Genomic DNA, 12,913 nt, shown 5'->3' on the forward strand with positions numbered 1-12,913 from the left:
TCATGAACTGTCCTTACCTTCTATGTAGACATGACCATTTTTCTTTAGTCAGCTGGATGAAGTTTTTACTGTAAGCCAATTAAGCCATATGCTTTAATGTTGTTGCTTGCAATGGACTGCACTGTTCATCTCTTACACCAGGAAATAGACTTACTCTGATATATCATTCTGGAAATTATATAGTCTTCTAACAATATAGGTACCACTCTGGGGAAATTAGAAATCTTTACTCTCTGTTTACAATACATGCTATATAAATCAGAATAAACATAATTCTAGAGCAAAATATGGTTTCCAGATTTTTTATACCCCCACACAAACTTAATATTATCTGATTGGACCATCTGGCCATTAATTTATTTTGCTCAAAGAAGTGTATGAATCACAGATAATAATTCAATAATTCAGTAATAATTCTAAAATACAATAAAATAGTTGCTGGCTCAGGGAGGATAAGGGGCAATGCAGAGGAAGGAAAAACATAGAGACGAGTATTTAGTTAAAATATGGCCACAGCTTTTTATTGGTATACTCAAAGGACCATTGGCACAGCATGGAATGGAGCCAACTTGCCTGCCACCTGCTAATCACACCCTCAGCCCACTCGCTGGGTGATAAAACTGTGGAGTGGCAAGACTTGGGATCCTTGTGGGGAGCAGCCACTGCTTGGTCCCCTTGCCACCTGATGGTGGAAGCTAGCCAGCAGCTCCTGACTGGGCATGTGTGGCTCCACCTCAAGACCCTCACTGGGCATGTGTGGCTCCACCTCAAGACCCCTTAAGAGAGTCCCCAAACAGGGTGATGTGGGTACGCAGGCATAGCCCCCCCCCCAAAAAAAGGTTCCAACCTAGGGCCCAAAACTGCAAACCTCTCAATCTATAAGAATAACATTACAATCATCAGGGCTTTTTTGTAGAAAAGTCCAGCAGGAACTCATTTGCATATTAGGCCACACCCCCTGACATCACCATTGTTTCACACAGGGCTTTTTTGTAGAAAAAGTCAAGCAGGGTTTCATTTGCATATTAGGTCACACCCCCGACACCAAGCCAGCTAGAACGGCATTCCTGTGCGTTCTTGCTCAAAAAAGCCCTAATGATCATAACATAAAAAAATTCCCATAAAATCTGCACATTAAAAAAACAACAGGGAGAGAGGGCAGGCCAATGAGGCACAACTGATGGCGAGCCAGCTACCATGCTGGACTTAAATAGCCAATGGGGCCTCCCCAACTTGCCCAACATTGAGCTGCCTCAGCTGATCCTGTTGCCCAGGCCATGTAGCCAGACCGGCCCACAAAGCTTATGGGCAGACAAGGCTGAAGATCATGCTTTCTCCTATTCATCCCTCTCCTGATCCTCAATAGGCTGTAACCAGTAAGTTGGTGCTGCTGCTACATCTTAATGTTTCTTTTTTGTCTGGGAATTAAGTGCTGAAGAACCAACTAGATCAATTGCATTACAACTGGGCTTGCATCAGAAGTCTTTACTTCCACAATTTGTTCAGGGATAAAATAGTAAAGTCTGGATTATATTCACAGGTGATTTCCTGACAGAAAGGATTTGTGTTAGCAGAGTGGGACTTCACTGTGTCCTCTTTTGTGCAGCAGCCCACAATACCCCTGATGTCCAAGCCTCCATCTATTACATTGTTAGTGAAGCAGAGAAATAACGAGGTCCGCACACATTACTGGTATGAAATGAGGTTTACTTTTGGTGCCAAGAGCAGAACTTAGTCGGCCATGGGCCCCCAAAATGACTAAGTTAAAATCATTCTACATACAGACCGTTTTATTCACACAGACTCAGGCACGCAGGCTTATCTGATTCAACATTCCCCACCCCCTTGCAATTCCTTCTAGTATTTTTCCATTCCTCCTGTCTCCATGCTTTATCAATTCCAGCAAGAAGCTTCTCAAGGAGGCCCCTTTGTGTTATCCTAATACACATCTGTGCTTCACACATCCACTGAAGGCTGTCTGTGCTTCTAACAAACATTGCATCAGACACCCTCTTTTTGGAAGCATGCTTTCATTCATTATCATAGGGGTCCCCCTTCATTCCCCCCTTTCAGTCTCCCGAAAGCTTACTTACGTCTGAAGGATGACCACCATCATCATCAAACAAATTAATTCTGTATGACCACTCAGGAAGGGCAGCTAGGTGACAATTTGGTTTTGACATTCCCAGGAAAGACTGAAATGACACTACAATGGGGTAACAAAATAGTATATTGACAGAGATGGGGTAAAGATGGGTCACGGGAGGAGGAGAGACAGTGATGGAATTATCCATTCACATTGGCACATCCCAGTATTTTTCCATCTAGAGAAGATGTGTGTGTGGGGGGGGCGGGGAAGGTCACTCAGAGGCATGCCTTGGCTGTGCAGCCCAGCCTTCCAATATGGAGTTTTCCTGGTCTCCATCATGGGGCCTTTCTGGGCACACAGGCTAGCTTGAGAGGGCCCCCCCATGTCTTTTAAGGCTACCCTCTTTATTCCGCAGCACTCTGGTATCAATTTCCCCCCTTTGGCACTGCCCAATTCTTGGAGGGTGTGTGCCACATTTCATGGTGCACTGCCGATCAGATTTCAAACAACCAGGGTTGAGACACAGTTGGGTCAAAGGGGAAGGGCTTAGGAATGTCAACTACAAAAACATAGGCTATACATGCGTTAAAAATAAAAAACAATCCAATCAGGAAAAAGCAGACTATGTGTCTTGGTACTGAAAAATAACTTTCACTTAAATTTGGGACGATCTTTAGGAGGTAGAGGAAAGAGGAGGCTAGAGATACATTTCATTTTTGAGATAATAAGTCACTTGAACAGGGAAATCCATTCATAGTATATGCATTGAATAATTACATATGTCCAGTCTAAATTTGTGAACATAGATCTTGGAAGGATCCTAGGGAACATTTCTTTATCAATAAAACATTGCTAGTTATGATGCAAGAATACAAGAATTCATCTCAATTTCTAAGACACAGAAACAATAATAAGGGACATATGCAAGTGACATGCTATAAACTGGATCAACTCATGTGCCTTTATGGCAAACACCTTGTTGTAGCCTGGGTGATTAAGATACACACATTCAGACATACTTGGAAACATTGCCAGTTGTGGGCAGTCCACACTTGGCCACAATATTCACAATAGAAAAACCATTTCCTGACTAATTCCTTGTTCCCCTCCTCCCTTAGTCTAACAAAAGGTCTTCTTTCTTGAGTTCCTGGAGGGTTTGCGTGCTCTATGCATAACAATCTTTTCACAGGAAAATCTGTTTTTATTGCAGCCAAAAGGAATTCTTTTTCCTGGAAGCACAACTTGGAAGTGGCAGTGGGGCTGCTGTTGTGATCAGCTGGGGCAACTAGCCTTTTGCTAGGCAGAGGAATTTTCCTGGAAATGAGTTTTCTTCACAAGTCAGTTTGGATGGGGTTCTGGGGGAGGCCTTCCTTCCAACATCAATGAGGCATGGCCAGGCAAATTTCAGGACCTCTGGGTAGATATGGAAGAGCTTGGAAAACATACTTGGAGAAACAAACAAACAAAACAACAATAATAGGTGCCTTTTCCCTTTAAAGCTTTCCTTGGCTGTCCACAAATTGCCATAACTTGAGTCCAACCCTGTGGAGATAGGGTTGCGCACATTAGCTAAATTAGCACACTTGCTTTGGACTGGAGACTTCCTCCTCCTCACATGGAGTTTTAGTTTAACAAAGTCTCTACCCTTCCAATGTTAAAGGCAGATTTCATACACCATACATTATGCAGAACACAAATCCACAATATAAACCTATGCATCACTTCTCATGATTCAAGCTAGTGCACATCCATATAGAAAGCGAGCACCTAGAGGTTCATAAGAGGCTTTTTACTTTGTTGCAACATATATGAATCTTAAAAAAAGAAACAAGAAGTGCACAAGATTGGGAGCTCCAAAAAGAGATTACCAGAGTTGGAGTTACCCATGGATTATGAAAATGGTCACAAAAAAGGGAAGAAAAACTTCAAAAACAAACACAAAACTGAGGCCTCAATAGAACAATGCCCGTTTTAACATACATGTATGCGAGGGATCAGACCCAAATTTATTAGAGAACTGGATTAGAAAATTTAAACCATTGGAAATCAGTGGGGTGTTCAAGTCCCACTGAACCCCATTTTTCTCTGTGTCAGCTCATCCAAAATTTGTACTGTGGATCTCACATAGGTGTGAGAGTGAGTTTCAAGAAACTTTAACAACAAAATCCTAAAAGCAAATAATAGTTAATCCTTAAACAAACAATTCTTATCAGACATACCAGCAATTCTTAAAACTACTATATAATAATGAGCATGCACTAAACTTGAATTGCAGATCCAGGTTTCCTTTATATATAACAAAACAATCCTGGAAAGCAAATTCTGGTTAATACACCTTGACAAAGAAGGTTGAAATAATGGAGAGGCAGAAACTTAAAACAAGCAAATGGAAATGTGTTATCCAGTAACAAGCCTGGCCAGGACCGGAGACTGGATTGAAACACAAAATCAAGCAGAATTGGAGTCCTACCAGGGTAAGAACATGAAACATAGAAAGGATTTTCTAAACAAAACACTCAGAAAAGGTCAAGCTCTAACAAGATGCTATAGATGGAGGCATAAAATAAGATAGATAAGCATATAGATGCCTCTTTCCACAGGTAAGAGGTTCACCAAATAGCTAATTAGGAAGATTGATATGCACAGTTCATAGATGGAACGTAACTATAAATGACATTAAGAGAGCAAATGAAGATATTAATTTGAGGAATTCAGAACATTATTAAAGTCCAGATTTCTAAAGAAGACCAAGAGTTTTCAGGAATTCTGCCTAGTGAATTACCAACAAATCTAGAAAAGGTATTTCTATGAGAGACACGACACTGAGAATAACTGGATCACTGGTAAAACAAAATATTACTTTCTCAAGACTTAAGAGAGAAGATGCACAGTGAGAGGGGTAGTTTTACCTAAGGAAGGGTACAGATGTTCTTCTATAACATATGCTATAACTTCAAATGAAAAGAGGTCTTGTAGAAACCAAAATTTGTGAGGTAGAATTTTAAAACACTGTTCTTTTCAGAAAATAAAAATTCAGTACCAACATCAAAAGAAATTTTCAGATTTAAATGAATGAAAAATTGGGAAGCAGTTAACAGTAAGATAGAAAACTGTGTTAGATGTAACACTTGAAGACCACATGCTCCTGGTATGAGATGTACTTAACAAAAATCATAAGAGAAATAAAATTTCCAAAAGGTTTGATACTGTATTGCTTTAGCAGAATAGATGTTCCATGTAAACCCAGAATTGCAAATATAAACTTTTAACCCGTTGTCTCAGATTAAAAAAATCTTAACAAAAGATCTGTTAGGTGCACCATTTCTTTAAAACAAAGGAGATCACAAGCTGAATATCTTAAAAGTGTTCCCCTTAAAATTAAAGCTACAAAATCTAAGTACAAGGGAAAACTGATAACAGCCACTAGAAAAATATTTTCAGACTCAAAAGGTAAAGCAAAAAAAAATAAATTATCAGAGGAAAAGCTTTTAATCTAGGAGAACTCTTAGCCTCTGGACAGTTTACAGGCAGGGCCTTTTCTCTAGCAGAGAAGGATTAGCTGTAAGTGGAACTTTGGGATGTCAGCTCCAGGCTGGAGATTTCTAAATTTTTGAATTAAATTTGAAGATTACAAGGCGTGCAGTACATTTTCTTGGACACTTTCTCTCCCAGAGGCACTGGCCTTAATGTTCTGGGCATTACATTATATTTTTGGGAGTGATCTCCAGGTTTCACCTGGAGACTGGCACCCTTGCAAAACACAAGGGTTTTGAGCAAGTCAAGGAGCTTTCAAACTGGCTTGCTTCTTTCAACATATGCACAACTTTCTTTCCAGGCATCTTTCTGGCTGGGAGTGGTCTTCTAGAACTACTCATTTTGTTTATGGAGACATTCTTGCAGAATTTCAAAAGTTTGAATTTGTATCTTTAAACCCAAAATCAGGAGATGATGAGAATTCAGAAAAATATCTCAATTGTGCCTCCCCCCTTAGATACCATGGGGCATATATATATATATAAAAGATCCTTCACTCTCTAAGGCTGGGAGAGAGAAAATTGGTTTAACAAAAGATAGAAAGAGAAGATAATAACCCTTGCTGGGCAGTTAATCCCAGTCTTCTCTTATCTGATCTTGATAAATTTTCCAGAATACAGGGGTTTTTTTCCAGGTTAAGCAACTTTTAAACACAAGAAGGGGAAGGTGATGATCTGCCTGGTGGAGGGTTCAGATTTTACACTTCTTATTTCTATTATTAAGACTAAATTTGGCTAAGTGTCTTTTCTTTCCTAAAGAGGGTCTGCAAAAGTTTTCCTAGCCAAAATCCAGTGAAAGATGCTAGGACAAAAGTTCCTTGCAAAAGAGAAAACTTTGACTCTTTGCAAATATGTTGGCAATTAACTTCTCTTAAGGAGACTGGTTTAGGTTTGTATCAGAGACAAGATTTTCTTTCTGATTATGAGAGGAGAAAATGCAAGCTCTGGGTGTTTCCTTATTTGCATGATAATAAGGAAACACCCAGAGCTTGCATTTTCTCCTCTCATAATCAGAGGTGATACCAGGAGTTTTCCATCAACTTAGTCACATAGTTAAGATTTTCAAATGACCAAATTTCTTCTTTCTTGGCTAGTTATGGATCTGATTTATAAAAGAAGATGGGTGCTTTAAGAGGAAAGACTTGAGGTGAAAATGTTCTTTCCTTCTTAATATGTCAGGGCACTGCATTCTAAAAAAAATATATTATTCCTTTTGCCTTTTCTGGTTCTGTTAAAGATTTCAGATTGAGTAAAGAGAAGAGGATTAGCATTCCTTCCCTAATGGGGGAAGGGCAGGAGGACTGCAAATTTGCAATCTTTAACTTCTCTAGGCCAGGCTCCAATTTGGGCTTATTTTAGGCATTCTCTGTACATGTTCAGAGGCCTTTCCTTAAGCCTGAAATTTATAGAACTGAAGCAGTAAATATTTAACAAAACTAGTTTAATCTCTCTTTCTCAGAGGTATTTGGTTCTGGCATTTTAAAAGTGAAAATAAAGGTACAACTCTCTGAATCTATCAATCATGGCAATAAATTGTATTTGTTTAATTTGCATCCTGACTGCATTTTGAAAGAGCTGAACCTAAGTTCTTTTGGGCTAACTGTAATGCAGTAGCCATGCACCTACTGAATTTTAGTGCTGAGATAGTTGAATAGCCTTAACTGACTACACCACGAGAGTCTGGGAGGCATAAAAATAACGTAATGAATACATTTCTTTGCCTAGCCTAACCGAGACTAGAGCCTATTATGCTGAACAGCCTCCTGACGTAATTTCATTTGGGGAAACCCTTGGATTCCATCTGGACATTTGGACTCTGTATGATAATATCTAGCTCTCTGAATTTATACTCAGTTCGCTAGTTATATTGAATGACGTTGTTATTTTGTATGGCTCACTAAAAGCAATACGTTCATACCTATTTTGTAAAATAAACTTTCTTTAAGTTTATTTTTGTGGTTATTTGCTTTCAGGGCCACCACAATCTGAGCCAAACTTACCCACTAGCCTTTGGAGGTGCCTACTACCAATTTATGAAAACTGACTTGGGGAACCCCTTGCTGCAGTGGTGTGGCTTGGTTTTCTCTAGAGTATTCCTAATAGGCAGAGGCTTGACTGGAGCCTCTGTACTAAAGGATTTATCCAGTCTGGTGGCAACCTACCTTCCTAGTGTTTCTGGGGGAAATACCAGACTTTGGACCTGTGTTGAACTATCAGTTGGCAAGTCTGTTGACCCACCTTGGCCAGACAGGTGGCAGACTTCGTCACACTAACAGAGACCTGATCTTTTGGGCAAGGTCACATTCTCTGCATTAGTTTTATTTCCTGAATGGGGTTGCCATATCCAGACAGGACAGATTGCTAGAGATCTAGAATGGAAATCTAAAGAAAGATGAGATCTCAGGGGAACCCATCTCTGAGTTCTCACTCACCCCAAACTTCCATTACCCTGCAGAGAAAACTGAGTCTGCAGCTTGGAACTTTGTGCTGTGATTCCAGGAGATCTCCAGGCCTCACCCTTGAGAACTGGCCTCATCTAATTTTAGTCCAAATCATTGCTGTTCTGTTTCTTTATTTTATTAAGGGGAAAGAGGTCTTTGTTATCTTACAAAGCCAGGTTTCTCTATTCTAAAAGACATTCAAATCTAAAAGTTAGATTCTTCTTGGGGGGGGGGAGGTTTAGGGACAAAGGAGCCTTGCCTGCCCATGTGGAACTACCTTTCTCTGAATTCTGGCTTTTTAGTTCCCCATGGCATCAGACGTTTAGATAAGACACTTCTAGGGAAAACAGAAAACAGGAGCTGCCAGTCTGGCAGCCAGGGAGCCCTGGGGGTTTTCACTCCCTCTCTCTCATGAGCCAGTGAGGTCGCCCTACTGGGAACTGCACAAGAGAAAATCCCTCTCGCTTCATCTCCTCTCATTCACACACACCACAGAAATCCTTCCAGATCCTAGCTTCTGTGCTTTAGCGCCAAAGCAGAGCCTAATATACAGAGCTTAAGGAGTGATCAGACCCTTCTTCTCTCCTAAGGAGAGGTAATCAGAATTCCCAGACAGTTCATACAATCCTGAAGATCTTCCAGTTCCCTGCACATGTCAGTTCAACCAGGCATGGGATCTTAGTTTGGCAAACCGGACACCTTCTCCCAGTTGGGCGGAGAGAGCCGGTCTCGATCAAAAATGTGACCGTGGTGCCTAGTCCGGTCTTCCCGCCATGAGGGTGGAAGGCGGATGGCTATACAACCAGCCGAGGGGAAGGAAATATTCTAACCCCGTTCATTTCCCATTGGCCAATGCACCAAAATGAAGCAGAGAAATAATGAGGTCCGCACACATTACTGGTATGAAATGAAGTTTACTTTTGGTACCAAGAGCAGAACTTAGTCGGCCATGGGCCCCCAAAATGACTAAGTTAAAATCATTCTACATACAGACCGTTTTATTCACACAGACTCAGGCATGCAAGGCTTATCTGATTCAACATTCCCCACCCCCTTGCAATTCCTTCTAGTACTTTTCCTTTCCTCCTGTCTCCATGCTTTATCAGCTCCAGCAAGAAGCTTCTCAAGGAGGCCCCTTTGTGTTATCCTAATACACATCTGTGCTTCACACACCCACTGAAGGCTGTCTGTGCTTCTAACGAACATTGCATCAGACACCCTCTTTTTGAAGGCAGAAGCATGCTTTCATTCATTATCATAGGGGTATTTATTAATTATTCAGACGTCCCCCTTCATTAGCTCATCCTTCCTCCTTGTAGTAGTGGTGACAGGAATGGTATCCCTGCCGATTTAACTGTCACAACAACATAGTTAATGAGAGAGAGTGAAAGGGCTCAGGACATACAGTGAACATTATGGTCTAGTAGGAATTTGAATCCAGGTTTGCCTGTTCCCAGTCCATCACTCTAACCACTGCACAATATTGGTTCATTGCTGGAGCTTGTGCAAATGTCATAGAACAGATGTATCATATTTCTCTGTTTTTAGTATTATTTGGATGACACAGAGCTCACAAGCAGTGTGAGAATATGTTATGAAATTATTTCTGTTCAAAAAAATTGGACTACCCTGTTAGATGTAAGTTCATAGAGCATGTGCCTGAAAATCATTTCCTGAGAAGAATTCATCTAAGTTCAAAACACTTAAGGAAAGTTTTACTTAAAAATCCTAGATATTACACAAACTGAAATTGGTTGCCATCTTATGTATTAAAGTTGTGTCTCTTCATAGTGAACAGATTTGATACTGAGGCTCAGTTCTTGGTTTAGCCACAGATGCACTCTGTAGCCTCAGAAACCAGTGGGGGAACATTTCAATCTTCCTGGAATTCTATAACCGAGTTAAAGATTGCCTTACATCTGCAAAAAAAAAAAAATAAAAAATCAAAGAAAGATCCAGGATGAGGTTGCTGAGTTTGAATTTATATGCAGATTTCACACTACCAGATGTGCTCAGTAAAGATTGGAAATGGCAAAGTAAGCTTTTATATAAAATGATTGTCCCTCTTTACACTTCTGCATACCTTCTACATGTTACTTGCCAACTCCTCTGCACATGGAAAGTCTACACCTTCATCTCTTTTTATAGGATTTTGTTTTCATCTGTACAATATCATATAACGCATTATATTGGGCTTTTTAACTTTCCAATATAATAATTCTTCCATTCCATCCTTCTTCTGTTTGTGCCCTTTTGTGCGTATTTTCCCCATAGAGGAACACATATACATATAGGGTATGGTTTTGAGGAAGACTTTGTTATTGCAGAACCTGTAGCTTGAATCCTATACCATTTTTTTCTTGGTCAAAGTCCTATCACCCATTGCAGAGGCAGTCCTCCAGTGTTGACCATACATTCTCTTGGTGCTAAGCACTTCGCTCCCACAAGACTCATCTGTCTGAAGGCAATGAACAGTAGAACACACTACATATCAAAGGAATGCCTCCACAATGGATGAAGAAAAGTACAAGCAAAAACAAGTGTCCAAAGATCACAAGTTGCTTTCTGATTCTTGTATGGAGTGCTCTGTGTAACTCTGCTGTCTCAAAGGATCTGAGATCCTTTGAGACAGCAGAGTTACACAGAGCACTCCATACAAGAATAGAAAGCAACTGTGATTTGGAACTTGTCTATCAATACCTTTAACATTTATTTTGATTTAAAATCAGTAGTATTTCCCTGGAATGATTTTGTCCAGGGCTTTTTTTTTGTATCAGGAACTCCTTTGCATATTAGGCTACACCCTCCTGATGTAGCCAATCCTGCAAGAGCTTACAGGTCTCTTCTTACAGAGCCTACTGTAAACTCTTGAAGGATTGGCTACATCAGGAGGGTGTAGCCTAATATGCAAAGGAGTTCCTGCTACAAAAAAGCCCTGATTTTATCCATATTTTATTCACATCTTCTTCTGCGGGGTCCTGCATTTTTCCCTGTTTGGGGATGACAATTTATTTTGAATAATTAAGACTGAAGCTATCACCTCATAACTGGGGTGACAATCTTCATTTTAGGACTTTCCATACAAGATTATAAGGCACTTCTCAGTTGTCAGTCCTACCAGCCACCAGTTCTAATAATGATTACCAATAAATAATCATGCATTTCCATAATTCCAGTGTTAGCCCTGGTCCATATTTGGATGGGAGATCACCAAGACATACCAGGGTCACAATGCAGAGGCAGACCACCTCTGAACATCTCTTGCCTTGCAAACCCCATGGTGTCACCATAAGTGACTCAATGGTATATATATATCCATCACATAAAGAAAAATCCAGGCCCAAAACTCTGTAGTTGAATGTAAGCTGAATTGAGAGAACTGGAACTTAAGTCTAAGAAAATTTGTATTTGGTCATTTCTGAATATATATTCATACAATTGACACAAGTGGCTATACAAGCTAAGCAACACACACACATATGTGTTGTTTAGTCTGTATAGCCACGTGTGAATTTTTCCTCCCAAACAGTATCCCAGCAATTTTTATCCTGACCCAGCTTTTGTGATAAGATATGTATTTTCTGTGCTTCTCATGTATCTTTTGCAATTTTTTAGTGACAGTGACGAAAAGCCACTCAAAGGAAGCCTGCGGTCTCTTGACACAGACATTAAAACTGCAGAGAGTGCTGATAGTTTGGTAGAATATGGAGAAGGAGACCACAGAATGTTCAATGAAGACGGTTCATTTATTGGCGCTTACACCGGATGTAAGGAAAAGGCTTCAGTCGAAAGCATTGGGAGCTCTACAGCAACATTTCCTTTCCATGCATAAAATATTTGCATGAATGATTCATTTCCAATCACCATATTTACCTTTGCTAGCCATCAAATATCATCCAAGGCAGAAACAGGCTGCAGAAAGTTCAATGTCTCAGCATCCAGCCTCTATAGGAGTAGGTGGCTGACTTCGATGTTTTTTTTAAAAAAAACTCTTTTCTCTTGATGACATGGGCATTTCATTAAAATATGACACATAGCTACAATCTGTAAACTGTGCACCACTCAGTCTGACCAAAACCAGAGCAACTTCAGTGTTATATATGTATATAGGAACCAGCTGCATTCAATGTTTCTGTCCACCCTAATTCTGTTGATGTGTGTAGCTTATCATACCACTTATCATAAAATGGTTGCTGTGATATCTTTGGCTTGGAAAGTAGGACATGAGTATCCTGCTGTGCTGTCTAACAGTTGTCATCCCATTACAAAAAGTGACTGCCAAAAACTGGATGTGTGGCATCGTGCTGAGCTGACACAGCTGAAGAGATGGTGGCTAGGGCACTTCGGGTGGTTTCTGTAAGTGAATCATTCCTATTGTTTCCTCTGCCACATCCTCTTTGCTACTCAGCCAGGTATATGCTAAGCCAACACACCACAACTGCCAATGATGGTAACGGATAGTGTAGCAACATTGACCCTGAAGTTGCCAGAGTGACCTCTTACATCAGGGACATCTGCAGCAGCACAGCATATTCTACATAATCAGCACTTTGGGGCAGATAATATTGGGCCTTAAATAAGAGTTTTGTCTTTCCCATAACTGTTCTGCTGTACTTGCACTTCAAACCCCACTGCCTAATATGTCATAAACGAAGTATTACACAGTTCAGACTTCAGCCAGAAAAAGCAACAACAGTAAAAAGTTACACTGTAAAACTAACAAAGAAATACATTCCATGCTATATATTATTTAATGCTATAAAGAAACTGTCCAATCCCGTCGCACTGTGTGCTGACAGCTGGGGCTTAGAAGAGCAGACAAGAAGATGCTTTCCATTTATAGAAGTGTC

General features: G+C 40.3%; 1 protein-coding gene across 3 annotated transcripts in view; it reads left to right on the forward strand.

Moving 5' to 3' along the window:
- CHL1 (cell adhesion molecule L1 like) overlaps nucleotides 1–12,222 on the forward strand; it is a 307,464-nt gene extending 295,242 nt beyond the window's left edge. For all 3 annotated transcript variants that reach the window (XM_060239564.1, XM_060239566.1, XM_060239565.1), the window contains one exon: nucleotides 11,679–12,222. In XM_060239564.1, the coding sequence (XP_060095547.1) occupies nucleotides 11,679–11,895 (217 nt within the window). In that variant the 3' untranslated portion in view covers nucleotides 11,896–12,222. The remainder of the gene's footprint in view (nucleotides 1–11,678) is intronic.
- The last annotated feature ends 691 nt before the right edge of the window (nucleotides 12,223–12,913 follow it).

This window comes from Heteronotia binoei, chromosome 5, assembly GCF_032191835.1.
Source record: "Heteronotia binoei isolate CCM8104 ecotype False Entrance Well chromosome 5, APGP_CSIRO_Hbin_v1, whole genome shotgun sequence".
In the NCBI taxonomy this organism is placed as follows: domain Eukaryota; kingdom Metazoa; phylum Chordata; class Lepidosauria; order Squamata; family Gekkonidae; genus Heteronotia; species Heteronotia binoei.